The sequence below is a fragment of the Lynx canadensis genome, chromosome D4 (genome assembly GCF_007474595.2).
Source record: "Lynx canadensis isolate LIC74 chromosome D4, mLynCan4.pri.v2, whole genome shotgun sequence".
Classification (NCBI taxonomy): Eukaryota; Metazoa; Chordata; class Mammalia; order Carnivora; family Felidae; genus Lynx; species Lynx canadensis.
The window spans coordinates 14534965-14551913 of record NC_044315.2 but is presented as its reverse complement, the minus strand read 5'-3'; the positions used below and the strand labels follow the sequence as shown (position 1 = coordinate 14551913).

Here is a 16949-nt window from a genome sequence, read left to right as displayed (position 1 = left end):
TAAATCAGACATATACCAATAACCGAAGCACCTGTCGGGGACTCCAAGGTTCTAACTGTATCTTGGCCCCTTTGGAGACAAGATTCACAAGGAATAAATATAAACCCATCTCTATGTCTAGGTCATCCCATTTACTCACAACCCAGCAATAGTAGTGGCTAGCTATGAATTTCTCTTCCAATGACACAGCGTACCTTTAGCTTGAAAACAAAAGTATCCTGGGTTACACTGAGAAGCGTTTACATACAAAATTTTAAAATAGATATAAAAGTCTTTATAAATAAAAATTTCATAAATCAAGCATTTGTAAGCCAAGGAATGAGTACAAATATCATTTAAATCTATGAAAGTGAGCGAAATCACTCTGAGAGTATGTTCAATAGAGAAACAAAGAGTGCTCAAGAAGCGGACTTATGGAATGCTACATTTAGGAGTTGGAGAGAGAAGATGAAGCCAAACAGATCTGGAAGGAGTTGCCTGTTAGGCAGGAAGACACTATCTGACGAGATCGGGCACGTGCAGGGTGGTATGGCCATAGACAGGAAGACACTATCGAATCAGAGTTTCTATGAAGGTCACAACTCTGAGTGAGATGAGTGATGTACAAGATATACATATCTTGTATAAGGGTGGTTCACATTATGATGGGAAATATAATTGTAACCTGAAGTAAAAGGGGAAATGCTCCTGGAGAGGCAGCAGAACACTGAACCAGAAGACAGAAGGGTAGAACTGAATTCCCAGCTCTGACTGTTACTAGGTACATGACATTGGACAGGGCACATGACTTTGCCCTGAGCCTCAGTCAACTGCTCTGCAAAAGGAGACATGAGAATGCATAGATCAATGGCCTGTTGTGATAATTCATCGAATTAATGCATTCGAACATACACTGTAAAAGGAAAAACGTTACACAAACTAAGACACTTGCCTTGGCTCCCTGCCTAGAACGTGCATTCCTCCGGGACGAGGGCCTACCCTACCCACCTTTTTCATTGTCTTCTACCTGAATCCTGAGCTCTCTGATGGTATCTACCTGCTTTCTGTGACCTTTTTTTGTTTGATATTTAGGACCTTAGTGCCAACTGCCATTGCCAGAGTTTATACATCCCAGTTGCTGGGCTCTTGCAGAATTACCCACCCAGTTCCTGACTTTCTGGTCCACCTACCTACCACCCTGGTGCCCAAGTTGTGATATGCTTCAAAGTGTTGTTTCGGAGCTAACTACTGAGACTCCTACTTAACATTCATTCCTAGTTTGTTCAGTGATAAAGGTTTCTTAAAGTTCTTGAGACTAAAGTACCTCGTGTGTGTCTTAAAAGATGACATCTACAGCAAAATACATATACATTTTTTTAAGTTTTATTTTTTTATTTATTTTGAAAGAGAGAGAAAGCGGGGACAGGGGAGAGAAAGAGGGACACAGTATCCCAAGCAGGCTCTGCACTGTCAGCGCAGAGCCCAACACGGGGCTTGAACTCATGAACTGTGAGATCATGACCTGGGCCAAAGTGTAGTCAGATGCCCAACCGACAGAGCCACCCAGGCGCCCCTTTATACATATTACCTCATCAATTTCCTTCACCTTCCATTCTTGATTTACATAAATAATAAAGACTTTTGTTTATTTGAACAGTCTTAAAAATTGTTTATGACTATGTGACAGTATCTGGATTGTGTCTGAAAGTCTCCTTTAATCAGGTAACATATCATTGCCATTTATTTGAAGATTTCTTTGATCAAGTTGTTTTCATTGAAAATAAGGAGGGCTTTAAAATTACCAAAAGTTCTTCATGATAATTAAATTGTTACTTGCTTTATCAATTCCTTAAGGGAAAACATTAGCCAACCATTTGCTGAGCTGGGTTTAAAACCAATCTATTATTGGATTCACTGATATTTTAATTATGATTTCATTATCAATGATTAGAGAGGAAAAAACCATAATTAAATAATCTATGTTACACTCCAATTTTTTTAATTAGTTGATTTGCTCTAAATACAATATTGTAATCCTCTCAGCCCATCATTTTGAAAATAATACAAATACAGTTGTGAGTCTCCTACCTTGATCTTTGAGATTTTGGAAGGGGCTGAGGAAGGGAAGGGAGAAAGGCCACTGTGAACATCAAACAACACTCGCCAGTTTTTAAAACCCTAGCAAAGACTTTGTGCTTCACCAAGCTCTACTCAAGCACAGAGAAAAAATGAAGTTACCCATGACAGGGTATTACAATAATGCCATAGAAGCAATTCCTGTCTCCATAATGGGAAGTTACATGTCAAGCTAAAATAACTCCAGCTCTTTTATATTTTAGAACTAATAACTTTTATTGCTATTTTTAAGGGATGCCATTTTCTACTTTTTAAGAAATTTAATTACATTTGCTCTTCCCCAATCATCAATCCCTTTTTTTGGCCCATGCCTAGATTATAAAGAAAAACGTAAGTGAACCTGCAATAACTTGACCTGAATTCTAAGCATAATACAAAATGTTCCAACTTTCTCATAGGACATGCCAGTTTACTATAGTTGACTCCTTTAAGGAAATGACGGGTGATGGGGATAAGAGGTGATGGAATTCAGACCTGGGTGAGTTTTCAGTATCCATTGTCCTTGGTTACATACTCCCATAGCATTCTGTATCTTTCTTTCAAAATATTTACCAGTTCGTAATTATGTATTTGTGTGATAGTATTGTTAATGTCTTTCTCCCCAACATTACAGTAATATCCACGAGAATCAGGGTAAGATTTCTCCCACCAGTGTGTATTTCCACATTCAGTGAGTGCCTAGAATGTAGTAAGTGTGCAAAACATTTTTATGAAAATTAATCAATACATAATAATTCTCTTTTGGGGAGGGTAGACAGACAAAAATCATGATTTTTCCATACTAGGAAGTCAATAGATATAATTTTCAGAGTCCTTAGGAGTGGAGCAGTATCAGTCATTTGGTATGTCCCATGTAATGAAATTCTACAAAAGATATTTTTGAACGATTAATTGATTACACCACATTTAGAGCACACCCCACTCTCCCCGATATCTTGTTTCCAGATGCTGGTTTCAGTCTTCTCAGATGATCACAGAGTGACAGCCTTTTTGCATACTTATACTAAGAGCATTCTATTGAATATTTTGAGTTTTACAGTTTGTCTTTAGAGTCCAACTGAAAATTTAGAATAACAACAAAGCTCCTTCGAACCACATCCCCTAATGTGTTATACCAGTAACAGGAGAAAAAAAAATTTTTTTTCAATCCTTTCTGTTCACACGGTAGGAGGATCTAAAAGCACCTGATAGCATGGCTGGGGTAAGTCAGTGGTTCTTAAACTTGAGTGAGCATCAGAATCACATGTAGGACTTACCACACAGATAGCTAGACAAACCCACAGAGTTTGGGGTTCCATAGCTCTAGTGGGAGGGCCTGAGAATTTGTACTTCTCTCGGGTGCCCAGGTGTTGCTGTGGTCTAGGGATCACAACTTTGACAACAACTAAGGTAGTTGCTGGAAGGGAATCTTGCTAAAATTAGGTTCAATACCAGCCACATTCTTGGTTGAAACAGTCTCACAGAGAAAATTGTAAATGGTTGGTTGAGAGGATGAATGATCAGAAGGGGCTACATAACATATATGATGCAATACATTATTAAATAACCAGCTCACCTTATTACTCTTTGGTTTAAGCGTGTGTGTGTGTGTGTGTGTGTGTGTGTGTGTGTGTGTGTGTGTGTTTCAAATATGCTTCTTCAGGAATTGTCTTCTTTCACTTTTTAGTAACTAAAATTCGGGGTGGGGTGGGGTGGGGTAGGGGGAATCTCTAAGTTATTTTTGTCCTCAGTAAAAAAATTACCTCTTTGGCTTCCCTTGTCCTTCAGCTCTTCAAGCAGGTCACTTACTCCTTTTGGTCATTGTAACCTTTCCTGGAAACATGGATATAATAGTACCTTATCTCAGTGACTTGCCCTGAAGATTGAATGAGACCCTAAATGGAAAAAAACTCAGCACCAAAAAGTCTGTAAATGGTAGCTGCTGGGTTTTTACTAATTTATTTACTCATTCAAGGAAATAAAGTCCAATGGTCACTGTTCCAGTGACTGAAACTACTTACATCTCTAACATACGAATTGACCACAGCAATAACCCTAAAATCGTGAAGGGAATGTTCAGTTATGTTTTGTGTATTCTGCTTACTGGGGCACAGAAATGTTTGACTTGGAAATTTTGGCGCAGGGCACCAGGACAGGGGTCCCCCAAACTACACAAAATCACAAAGAATCATCTGGAGAACTACTGAGCTCCCGCTCCAGGGGAGAAAGGCCTAGGAATCTTTTAAATAATCACCCCAGGTGGTTTCTCCGAAGAGCAAGTTTGGAAACGCTGAAGGGACCTTTCACTCCATTCTAACGGTGGCTCACCTAAGCCCTAAACCTCGTTTCTGTTTATTCAGTAAAGGCCTCTGTTTACTACAAAATTTCAGAAGTACCTGCTGTCTTAGTAATTTTGTTCTTTTGAATTCAACCGAAGTCACTTGGAGAGGTCAGCTGCAAGCGGGATATTTTTGTTGGGTCTTTGGAAAGGTTCTGTGTTTTGAGATCACTCGCCTCTGTCTGCTAAATGGTCAGGCCCTGTGCCTCACTTCTGAACTGCCTGCCTAATACCCCCCTCCTGTCGAACTTCCCCCCTGCAACGTCTCCTCTTTCTGGTCTCTCCCGCCGCAGGTCTGGCGTGTTTTTGTCCCTTAACTCCACATCTTGAGCAGAACATTTGGTGCTTTCCTAGTTCACGACGCCTTACTGGAATAGTCGATTTCCAGGGATTTTACAGGCTGGCCAAAACAGTTTGTTCCGAACAGCGACGCCAGGGCCGCGGGGGCCGGACTGGCAGCCAGTCGGCCGAGCGTTTCCCGACTCTGCACAACCACCCGTGACCTTGGGGCGAGCGAGCGCCGCTGCTTCCTGGCGGCGCCCGGGCCACGTTCTAGCTGGACTTTAGAACCGAAAGGGGGTACGGGGGAACGGGTCAGGGTAGGCTTCTTAAACAGGCGAGAAGTTAGTTTCCTTTTCTCGAAGCGAATCCTCACTAACTCCTGGGCGACGTGGGGAGCGACCGTTAGGGGAGTAAGGAGGAAAGGGAAATGTCTGCCAAGGGCTTGAGACAAAGCGTGAGAACTCTGATGGCGAGAAGCGGGCTTGAGCGAGAAAATCGGAAGGAGGAAGGCTGAGGGCGGACAATCGGGTTAAAAATAGAAACGTATTCTCCACTCGACTCGCTCCTTCCAGCTCCACCCTGGGGCCGACAGCCGCGCCAGTGACTCGGCTCCGGGCGACGGCAGCAGGGCCGGACTTGACCCCGCCTCCTGGACTCGGGAACAGGGCCCGAGGGGGCGGGGCGTCGGGCTCACGACGTCACCGCGCTCCCCGCCGCCGCCGCCGTCGGGGTTTTCGCTGACGCACAGACCCCGCCCCTCCTCCTTCTTTCCCTCGCTGCCCGAGCGCCGGGCGGAGAGAGAGCGTCAGTCGGCCGGATCGCGGACCTGTGTGCGTCTGGACTTGGGGCTCGCTCGCTTCCCGGCAGCCGCGCAACTTCCCGGCCGTAGCTGAGGCGACGGAGAGCACCGCCGGCGGGCCCTCGCGGCGCCCAGGCCTCCCTGCTCGCGTCCCGGTCGCCCTCGGAGTCGGCCCAGCCCGCCGCCGGTGGAGGCGTGAGGTGACGACGGGCGAGTGCCGCGAGCAGCGTTAGCCGCCGCGGCCTCCGGTCCTCCCTCCGCCTCCTTCTCTGCCCCCCCCCCCTCGCTTCCCTCCTCCCACTTCCCGGGCTCCGGCGTGTCCCGGCCACGCTCAGTGCCGCTGCAGGAACAAAGGAGGACCCCGCGGCGGCGGCAGCGCCACCTCCGCTTCCGACCCGCTCCCGGCCCGAGGCGGCCGCTCCGGGGCGCCCGGCTCGCCCCTCCCGGAGGCCTGGGCCCGGCCTCACCGCGCCGGCGTCGCGCGCGAGCCCGGCTCCTGCCCTCCTGCCCCCCGCAGGGTGAGTGGTGCGGAGCTGGGGGAGGGCGCCTGGCTGCTCGTGCCGGGCCGGGGGAGGGCAGTGGGGGCTCCGGCGGAGCTCCAGCGGGCCGCGGCTGGCGGCCTCCGGGGGAGGGGAGCCCGCCCTCCAGCTCAGGAAGCACAAAGACGGAGGCGTCATCCGGTCGTCGTGGCTTGGGGTCCGGCACCCCGCGCCCCCGGCCCGCCTGCACCCGCACGGCCCGGAGAACAATGCCCGGCGTGTGGGTTCCGGGCCTCCCTCGCGTCCGTCCCGGCCGCCTTCGGCGCGGCGCCCGGCGTGGGCAGCCGGACCCGGAGAGACAAAGGGGCCGTGGCGGCGGCCGCGCCCCCGGCCCCCTGCTCGCCGCACACCCTCCCCCTCCTCCCGGCCGCCCCGGTTCGCCGCCGCCGCCTCGGAGGAGCCGGTCGAGGTCGGGGGTCGGCGCGGGGCCGGCCTGGCCTGCGGAGCTGCTGTTCTGCATGACTCAGTGATTTTTGGAGAAGGCCCTGCTGGGCTTTCCTGAGCAAGGCCTCGGCTTAGAGAGGGGCCTGGGGGGAGGGATGGGGGCCCGGTGGGACCCGGACTTGTTCGGAAATCCGCTGGAACGTGGGTGAGGGGGACTCCTCCGTCGTCGTGTTTTAGTTTTGCCAGCGTCGCTGCGTTTGTCGCCCAAGATCCCTTTCATGAAGGAAATGGAGCACCTTCCCCTTTGTTTCGTGCATTTAGGCTGGTGAACATGCATTTCTTGCTCGCTTTCCACGCACTTCCGTGGAGCCGTGTTTTCAGGAAAGGCCCGTGTTTATTTGTTGCATGCCTCCTAAGAATCTAGTCTAAGGACATGAGGGTAAAGTAGCGTATATAGGTCACAGAGCCCCTAGTTTTAAACCTGGAGTTCAGGTCATTTACAGACTTAAAAATAAAATAAAATTTCATTCCTTATTTTTTTTTTAAGTAGCATTTCAGAACTTCATGGGTGAGAATATTGCAATTTTATCTTACAAGTTTTTTTTAATGTTTTCCCAACAAAGAATTTACTGTACTTCTCCCCTATTTTCTGTCTCGGGCCAGATAGTAAGCCTGGAAAGGAGCCTTTAAAAATCACAGTAATCTCATTTTGGCAAAGAGAGAACGGAGATCAGGAGAGTAAGGACTTGCCCAAGGTCACTGGCTTAGTTAGAAGTAGATTAGATACTAGAACTCAGGTCTCAACTCAGGGTGAGTAGGCATTAACATCTTCTAACATGTGCACCTGAAAACTAAATTCCATAGGTGTAAAATGTCGTTTTTTAAATTATTACTCATATTTGAGTCTGGAGAGTTTTTCTGCTACATGCCCAGGTTTTGGTTTTCTTTAAACTAGAAGTTAGGGGAAGCCACAAACTAAAAATATACATTTCAGCTATTCAAACTATAAAAATAAACATTTTCCCTGTGCTTGATAGAGCTGGCACAGGCTTGCACAAGTTTCTAACAACAAAACTTTAAAGGTACTAAATAGTAATGGTATTGTATTTTTCTGAAATGTTGCCAAGCAGAAGGGAAACGGCACTTAATGGCAAACTGCCCTCTCCCGCCCCAAATTGCTGCTAAGCAGAAGGATTTAAACATGAGGATTCTTTCTGCCTCGGTGCTCTCTGTACTGTGCTTGGTTTTTATAAACAACCCTGACCATTTTGGCTTCACGAGTGATTAATGATGCATCTTTTTGTTGAATTTGAGATTGTTCACTAGCCCTGTCTACATTACCAAAAAAAAAAAAAAAAAAAAAAAAGCAGCAGCCTTAATGGCATCTTTTTGTTTTGTTTCCTTATTATATTAGATGTATAAACGCAGCATCCTTAGTTCTTGGGGTTGTGTAGGAGTTGGCAGGCTCTAAGATATAAATAGAAGCTGATTTCAGAGGCCCCTGTTGACTAGGCTTTATGTGAGAGCCTCCATCCAGCTCAGCCTGTCACATTGCAGCCTTGTGACAGGCTGAAGCTCCCGCCCATGTGATCTAAGCTTCTGAGAAATATTAAGGCAAGCTTTGCACATGTGATGGCGTTTAAAAGCTCGCTTTCTAGGGGGGGAAAATCTACAAGATGGGAAGCTACGTGGAAGACTAATGTCCTGGTGTCTCTTGTGTCTCAGTTGCAGGCTATTTATAGTGAATTGAAAGTAGTTGTGTTTTCTGAAGAAGGGAAGGTGGAATACTTTGCAAGTTGCAAGTCGAAGTGGGTAAAATCATTGAGATTCCTTTCCCCCTCCTTTTTTTATGTAAAAGATTTTAAAGAATTGAATTAACTAAGGTTGATGCGTAACTTTAAGGTTGATGCTTAAATTTAGGCCTGTTCGCCATTATAAAGCCACTGTCAGATGAGCCACTGGAAGTTTTAGTACAGCAACTGTGAGCTAGCATAATTCTTAAGCTGGCTTCAAGGAATGAACTTTTTGCATAGAGCAGATTCCCACATACTACGTGGGACGGGGGGGGGGGGGGGGGGCGTGCAAGTAAAGACATAATTGATTATTTGAAGCATTTTTGCACGTATTAAAAATTTTTTAAGCCCAGCTGAAAATGTTTATTAATAAACCTAAGTGATGTTGAAATGTTTACACTACCGTGCTCCAAAATGAGTCAGCTAAATTCCACTTACTATTTAAAGAGACCATGTCAACTAAATTAGTAGTAGTGTTTGAAGTAAGCTGTGGTTCTCCAACACCCTCCACATAAGCTTGATTGGCTTGAAGTATTTTCAAGCTTCAGATACTTCTTTTTGCTAAGAAAGGAAAGAGTACTATCATTTAACGGTGGAGGAAATAGTGGCAAGATTCTGGCCAGGTCAAATTTGGTTAGCCCTCTTCTCCCCTTCTTGTAATTTTGGTAAAAAGTATTAAATAACTTGCTAAAACATTGTTTTTAGTAACTCACTAAAGAGTGTATTCTAGTGTGTGTTAGTTGGAAAAAAGCCATATGAAATTCTAGACCAGCTCTAGCTTGAATGAAGGACTTTCCTGCACTTAATCTGAAATGTTTATAACTTAACAAGTAACTTAACTTCCGTTATCAATGTTAAGACACATTTAAATGACCATGACCACAAGTTATAGCACACAATCTCCCTTTAATACAATGCTCTCAAATATGTTTTTGTACGTACATACATATTTTAAGGTGACATGGAAACTTTCTACAGTTTAAATTTTTCTTAATGTGTGTTTTCACTTAAAACTCAGAAAAATTTACTAAATTTAGCGTAACGTTACTATATCTGTTCTAATTTTAACAAGGCTTCTGGAAAAGCAAGGTAGGCTAGCTGTACGAAGTTCTTTCTGGTAACCTAGCATTAAATATTAATGACTACTGAAGGTTGTGTGTTCATATTGCTTGGCTTTGCCATATTGAAATTGAGCTTTCAAAGGTTTCATTTTCTGACGTGAGGAAGGTAAGCACTCGTGAAAAGCTTTAATAGAGCCTTTGGCTGGAGAAATCTATAGCTGATAATTTGTGCTTTTGCAAGTTACTAGGCACTGCCTTTAAAGTATTCAAACCCAGATTTCACACCTCAAATGCAGAACTTAAAAGGAATTGCATGAGCAGCTGACCCCTAAATTCTTAAAGAGCTTCACTTGTTAGTGCCAAGGCAGCAGGAAAGGCCAGATGATCTATCAGCTCTCTTCAGTGTTCTGTAAAGGTGTTGCGTTTTTAAAAGTTTTTAAAATTCTGTCCCATAGCAGAATTGTTGAATTACTAGTGAGGCCCATCATCTTATAAGATATTTTAAGAAAGCTTTATAGCTACATCCAGTGTACAGCCAGCTTAAAGAACCACTAGTACATATCAGGAGTTGGTACTTAATTGTGATTATTGTAGATTTTTTTTTCATTGGCAAGTTCCATTTTATATATTTTTAGCCAGAGAAGTAAAAATCTCATTTGATATGGTCTGCCTGTAGTGCAGAAATCAGAAAGTGACTTTAAGATGACAATTGTCCAAACTGATTTAAATGTAATTCTGACATCTGGCAGAGTGACCTTTTCAGAAATTGAAACAAAGATCATAGTGATAGGTGGAGTAATGCATTTTAATGTTTAATGATAGCATTTTTTTTGTCCTAAAGAATGTGAAGTTCCTACAGTTCATTGTTTATCAAGTTAAAAAGACAATTTCTTTAATGCCCTTTGTTTTATAAAGGCAACAAAATATTCATAGTTTTCTTGTCCTACTCTTTTTAATGATTAACATAATTAGGGCCTTTGTTAGAAATAGACTTGGTGTTTAGAAATAACAAAGGTATGCTGGTGGCTGTCATACTAATTTAGTGATTTTATTTGGTGACATGCTAATTTCTAAAATTTTGTTTTTGTTTTGTTTATAGCAGAAAAATATGGCTCAGGAGACTAACCAGACCCCAGGGCCCATGCTGTGTAGTACAGGATGTGGCTTTTATGGGAATCCTAGGACAAATGGAATGTGTTCCGTTTGCTACAAAGAACATCTTCAGAGGCAGCAAAATAGTGGCAGAATGAGCCCAATGGGTAAGTTTCCAAGGAAAAACCCATTTGAAGAACTGGTGGACAGAAAATATAGAACCAAGAATTGGGGCCTAAGACTATGAGAATCAATGCTGAGAGCCCAAGAAGAGAATTCCTGAGAAAAGCTTGAAATTAAAGCAGCAGCCCAGCCCACGTCCTTGGCATGACAACATCAGGAATGAATGACCATCTACAAGCATCTTCTAGCTTTTTTATTTTCCTTTTTGAGGTTTTGTTTCATACTTATGTTCACTGGATGTGACTTTTCCATACATGTTTTTGTTTGGATACTCACTTAATTGTAGGATTCAGCAGTACAGTGAAAGTGCTTAAATCACTAACCTAATTAAATGCAAGTATTTGTTACTTATTAAGAGTCTTGCTACTGAGTGTTGGTAGTCTTGCTGTTTCTTACAAATCCTTTTTTTAAATAGGAACAGCTAGTGGTTCCAACAGTCCTACCTCAGATTCTGCATCTGTACAGAGAGCAGACACTAGTTTAAACAACTGTGAAGGTGCTGCTGGCAGCACATCTGAAAAATCAAGGTAAGATTGACCACTTCAGGCTTTTTATCATAATACAACAAGGAAATACGTGGGTGCTCCCCATACCATTCTAATTATGAATGTCTATATATACTAAGGATGTTAATGGATCCGATGCCCTTGGCTTTGCTTGTGTTGCACAGTCTGGGATTCTGGGATCTTTTACTACATGGTCTTACAGGTCACTGAATAAAGACGTATATCATAACACTCCGTGGTACTCTCAAGGATGCTGTATTGAGAATGCTGTGCTTGTATTATAATTGAGGTTAAGTGATTGTAGAGTATGGCTCTGCAGACTGTGTTGTAATGCTACACAAGACATTTTGGCGAAGCTGCCCCTTTTGCCCTTAAGTTACAGGCACAGCTAAAAGTTCCCAGTTGGCTATAATAGGACATCGTAACCCATACACATATGCAGCCTTGAATTGATGAGCCATTTATCAGATCGCTTTCTTTATTCTCAACCGTGTGTGCTGGGCATCCAATATTCTTTTAAGTTTTTAGATTATTTAGTTCCATTTGATCATGTTGGAAATAGTACATACTTTAAAGTTGAACTGACAACTTACTGTCTCACAAAGAAGTACCCTTAACATCTTTAAAAATGTTTGCTTGAACTCAAATAGAAATGTGCCTGTGGCTGCCTTGCCTGTAACTCAGCAAATGACAGAAATGAGCATTTCAAGAGAGGACAAAATAACTACCCCGAAAACAGAGGTGTCAGAGCCAGGTATGCTTTTTGTTTAATACTAGTTCCGTTCTGGATTTGGTAGTACAAGAAAGAGTTGGTGGGAGAGGAGTTCCTTCCCATTAAGGTTAAATTGGAGAGAGAGCTGTAAAATCTAGGCCAAGGAAGAGCCACTCTCTCTCAAGTCCCTTGGGTGTAAAATAGTCATTCTTTACTCTTCTTTCTTCTCCTTAAACTCACACCATAAATTTATAATCTGGGAACTGGAAATATTAAGAATGTAATGAACTTAAAAGGTCGTTTGCCATTATATTTCAAAGATCTCTAAATCACTAAAGAAAGTGTTACTCATAAACAGAAGAAATTAGGTTAAATTTCAAAGCCGTGAAGAAAGTTTTATAATCAAAAGCAATATTCAGTCTTGGTATCCTCAGTGTTGTAGAAAATATTTAAGACAACATATTGAACACTGAAAGAAGCTTTCAAGTTGAAAAGTCTAGGAGTTGAAAAAACCAAGAGTTCAAAACTCAATATGGAAAGGCATTGTTTTCATTGAGTGCCTTTGAGTCTCTGCTTCTGTAGAGCATAGTCAGAAGTGCTGTCACATTGAGAGATGGACTTGTTTGAATTACCTGTGCTGGGCCCTGAAACAGATAGCTCTGTACTCTATAGGGCACATCATTCATTTACTCAGTTCATTGTCTCCTGGTACAGTGTTGACTGAACGCAATATAAAACTTTATTGTGAGGAAATAACATCTGTGGGTATGTGATCTGCTTTGGAGGCTTGCTTTTGCTAACATCACATAGCAAAGCTTATGTGAACTATAGCAATCTTAATTTATAAAGTTAAGTAAAAACTCTGCAGTTCAGCAGGTGAATCCATATTTGGTATTTTCAAAGGAGTTCAATCTTTCTGAAAAAGCTGGCCAAAGTAGGTGTTCGTGGGGTTTTATAAACAAAATTACTCTGACCTGGGAACGGTACTCTTTTGGTTTGGATCTGCACCTGGTCTCTGCATTTATTATTTCTTAATAGGTTCTGTAGTTTGTTCCTCTTTGCCTTTACTGAGTCGTTTCCCCCTTCTTAACTCCCATTTGTCCTTGTATGTCCCAGGAACCACTATTCAGTCTTCTGATGTAGCCAAGGAAATGGCTGTCACACATACCCCTCCCCCAAACTGTTCCCGTACATTTTTCTTTACCATCATAGCATCAGGAAAAACTATTAGGTTGTCATAGTAGATTATTAGGAATGAGTAGTAGGTAGAGTATTATTCTGTTAGTGTATAATAGGCTATTAGTCTGACTAAATATATTACTAATGCAAATGAGTTATGTATTTACAGAGAATTTTAGAGTAAGCTGTCATGAAACCTATCAGCTTGCTCTAGAGTTTGGATTTATGCTTCTAGCATTGGTGCTGGCCTATTTAAGCAGTAATCTTAGCATTGCATACAATAATTTGCTATTCTTGGGGTTTGGATTAATATTAAAACTCTGTGCTTCTGGTCTAATTGAATTCTATAAAAGCAGAACTAATTTGGTATTTTTGTTTTAAGTAACTAGTGGTAATGGTGAGCTCTAATGTGCTGAACTGCAGTTTTCATGTTGACAAATTTTATTGATGTCATGTGAACTAAAACTTTAAGGAGAAACACGGACTTCTTAAAAGTAGATCATTATCTCTCATTGTCTAAATTCTGTACCCATTTTAGAGAAGTACTGCAAAGCAAATAAAAGCTGTGCTTTAAAAATTCTTGATTTGCCTGTGGAATCCTTAATAGTCAAAACTTCACAAGTACTTATATTGTCCTAAAGACTGTTTGCTGATCTTTCAAAAAGTTTAAGAACTATTCAGATTTTCTGCATGTGACCATATAAAGCCCGTGTTAAAATGGCAAAATAATTGTGAAATTTTAGGATCTGAAGTTAATTAGGGCTTAACGATTTGGGTTTTACTTACTGAAATTGCTAAATTTATGTATTCAGTCTTTTGTCTATCAGTGTAAAACCAAAATGAATATTTTGGCGGTTGGCAACTTTATGTACTGAGTAATAATGAATGTAAACTGCCCTAATTAAGAAGTTTGCATTTAGGCAATTGCAATTTGGAAAAACTGGGCATGTGACCAGCATCTCCCAGGTCTTTAAAACTTAGGAGTTTATTCCCTAGTACTAGCTGTTAAGAGTCAGTTTAAAGGAATTTGAGTGGAGTAATCATTTTACAAAATTTAGAGAAGCCAAGTATATGTTGGTTGGCAAGAGACTGTCAGATTTGAAAGTTCTGATACTGAAGTAGAAGATTCTATTTAAAGCACATGTTTTTAAGAAGGCTTCATGAATATTTTCACTGAGAATCTTCCTGCTTCTCTTAAATGTTTTCTTTTTGTGACTTAAGTAATTGTCAGCCAGTGAACTCTTAACAGTTATCTCATTTTCACCCTTGTTTTTCAGTTGTCACTCAGCCCAGTCCATCCGTTTCTCAGCCTAGTACTTCTCAAAGTGAAGAAAAAGCTCCTGAGTTGCCCAAACCAAAGAAGAACAGATGTTTTATGTGCAGAAAGAAAGTTGGCCTTACAGGTATTAGAGAACATAGAAGACAACGTATATTTTGTTGGTAGGCTTTAACAGGGAGCTCCCTTAAGGGACTGGTCAGTCCTGACACCTACAACAAAATGCCCAACTTTCAGGAACAGAAAGTTTCCAGAGTGGACTAGAAAGAGGGCAGGATAGTGGGGAGAAGTTGGGTTTGATTTGCACTTGTGTCTCTAATCCTCTGGAACCTTTTATTACCTTCAGGCCTTGTGAGTCTCTCTGCTTTACTGAACTGATAAAAATTCATCGCTTTCGAGTCTTTTCTTTGTTCTCCTGAGGAGAAGGTAGTTGACCCAAACAGTGAACACCGTCTTTGAGCCAGGCACAAAGTATTAGAATACTTCTTAACTGTTCCCTGTAAATTTCAGAACCCTCTGGTTCTCTTTTCCCCAGTTTTCACTTGAGAAAACGTTATCCTGCTCTATGTAGGAGGAGGAGGATTTGCATCCAGGTCAGTCTGGCTTTAGAGCCTGTGTAATTTCTACCCTGTGCTATCCACAGGCGTTTATGGAGGGAGAGCTATTCGAATTTCTCACTGTGTCAAAAGAGATTGAAAGCTGTTTCACAATTTAAAGTGGCAGACTCAATTTCATGTTACAGAGAACCATGAAAATCTGGTTCTTTTTCTCCACTGACTGAGGCTTTTTTTTTCCCCCTTTTAATTACTGCAAATTCCCAAGTGACTCTACTTCCTCTTATGTGTACAGGGTTTGACTGCCGATGTGGAAATTTGTTTTGTGGACTTCACCGTTACTCTGACAAGCACAACTGTCCATATGATTACAAAGCAGAAGCTGCAGCAAAAATCAGAAAAGAGAATCCAGTTGTTGTGGCTGAAAAAATCCAGAGAATATAAATTACTACTTGTGAAGAGACTGAAACTTTGTTTTTATTTTAATATATCGTAGGAAAACATTAAAGAGCAGATGCATGGCCATTTTCCTTTGATGTTCTCCAGAGTTTTACTTTACACTTGTCTGTCTTATAATTGAAATTTTAGGATGTTTGGGTGTTTGTTACAGGCAGAAATGGATAGATACAGCCCTACGAAATGTATATGCCCTCCCCTGAATAAAATTGGATGAAAATCTGCACAGCAAATTGAAATACGCAGACGATAGGGACAAAATTTAGTTCCCACGTGCCAAACATAATCCGTGAAATCTCTGCATGTTTGCAGCATATCTGCCTTTTGGGAATGTAATCAAGGTATAATCTTTGGCTAGTGTTATGTGCCTGTATTTTTTAAAAAAATGGTACACCAGAAAAGGACTGGCAGTCTACTTCTTCCATAGTCCAACTTCACCCTGTTAATTTCCACAACATGTTCTTTGGAAGCAGGAGGAAAGCTATAAAGAGGATCAGACCTTTCCGTGAAACCAGTGTTTGGTGCCATATGTAAGCCTGGCTCATTGGTCTCCTAAAAGCTGTCAAGTAAGACATTCTGTGAAAGGTAAACATCGCAACTGGTTATCATGAGTAAAGCCATCAAGCCAACAGGGGCTTGAGCTCTCTTTGAAGCTTACTGTGCTGGCCTGCACCAGAAGATGCCTGCATTACTCTCATTGCTCAAAATGTTGTGTAGCACAGAACTGCACTAGGATTAATTTGTCTACAAGAAGAAATTAAAACTACATTTGGTTTTTACATGCCGCAGCTCTATTGAATAACATGCATCTGAATTTTAAGTTGCAAAGGTATCTGAAAAGTTCATTTTTCGTGTGCATCTTTTGTTGAATGTTTTGGTTCAAGAAAGAATGTTTAAAGCTTTTTTAAAGACTTCAGTTCTTAATGTAACTGTACCTTCTGCATGGAAAATCATAACCAACATGGCTGCAGTAGACTTCTTAGTGGTATCCAGCACCACTCGCAGAGGGCTGCGTTATCCTATTAATTGTACTTGGGTGTAGGACTCTAGTGTTCTTGGGTGTATTGCATGGGCTGCATTATCTACAGCATTGTACAATAACAACTAGAAGAGGCAGTATACTTCACTGATGCTTGTCTGGTAATATCACTTCTGTGTCATAATGGAAGGTTTTTGTGATGTATGAAACTTGTGTTTTTTATATATAAACGAGCATAGTTAGATTAGTATTGTGGTAATGCCTGTTTTCATCTGTAAATAGTTAAGTATGTACACGAGGCACTACTTCTGATTTATTGCAGTGTTCAGTCCTAGTTTTTACTTTAATTAAAGCATTCGGTTTTGCTTTCGATTTTTATGTACCTTAGTTCGGAGTTAGATCTGCAGATGTGTACAGATAGTTCATATTTATGTATTGCACATAATCATGCTATTCAGCATCGATGCTATATTGTATTATGTAAATAATAAAAGCCATGTACAGAGGGAAACTTCCACTTGTTCATTGGGTTCTTAAGCCACAGGTAGAAACCATAAAGAGGAATAGTTAGAAAATGTTTCATATACAACTTGGTAGTTGCATATGGAGACTTTGCATGGCTATCTTGTAATTTTTTTAATTGCCCCCCCCCCCCCCCGAACATGGTATGCTTAAGTGAGAGCCTTGAGATGAACTTTGAGACATCAAGTGTGGTACACAAT

At 41.8% G+C, this 16949-nt stretch overlaps 1 protein-coding gene across 2 annotated transcripts; it reads left to right on the top strand.

The window, feature by feature from the left end:
* The first annotated feature begins 5948 nt into the window (after positions 1-5948).
* ZFAND5 (zinc finger AN1-type containing 5) lies at positions 5949-16738 on the top strand. 2 transcript variants are annotated; one of them, XM_030292771.1, is made up of 6 exons: positions 5949-6031; positions 10390-10549; positions 10981-11092; positions 11722-11825; positions 14240-14365; positions 15088-16738. In XM_030292771.1, exons 2-6 carry the CDS (start codon positions 10399-10401, stop codon positions 15234-15236), a joined length of 642 nt encoding a protein of 213 aa, XP_030148631.1. In that variant the 5' UTR covers positions 5949-6031; positions 10390-10398; the 3' UTR covers positions 15237-16738. The 2 variants fall into 2 exon arrangements, with proteins under 2 accessions (XP_030148631.1, XP_030148630.1); XM_030292770.1 differs by lacking the exon at positions 5949-6031 and adding an exon at positions 6620-8244.
* The last annotated feature ends 211 nt before the right edge of the window (positions 16739-16949 follow it).

Bases quoted from the DNA above. Each gene is read 5' to 3' on its own strand.
- ZFAND5 (XM_030292771.1), top strand. From the start codon at position 10,399: ATGGCTCAGGAGACTAACCAGACCCCAGGGCCCATGCTGTGTAGTACA. The intron at 11,093-11,721 runs GTAAGATTGACC...GAACTCAAATAG, and splicing joins AGCACATCTGAAAAATCAAG to AAATGTGCCTGTGGCTGCCT. The intron at 14,366-15,087 runs GTATTAGAGAAC...TTATGTGTACAG, and splicing joins AAAGAAAGTTGGCCTTACAG to GGTTTGACTGCCGATGTGGA.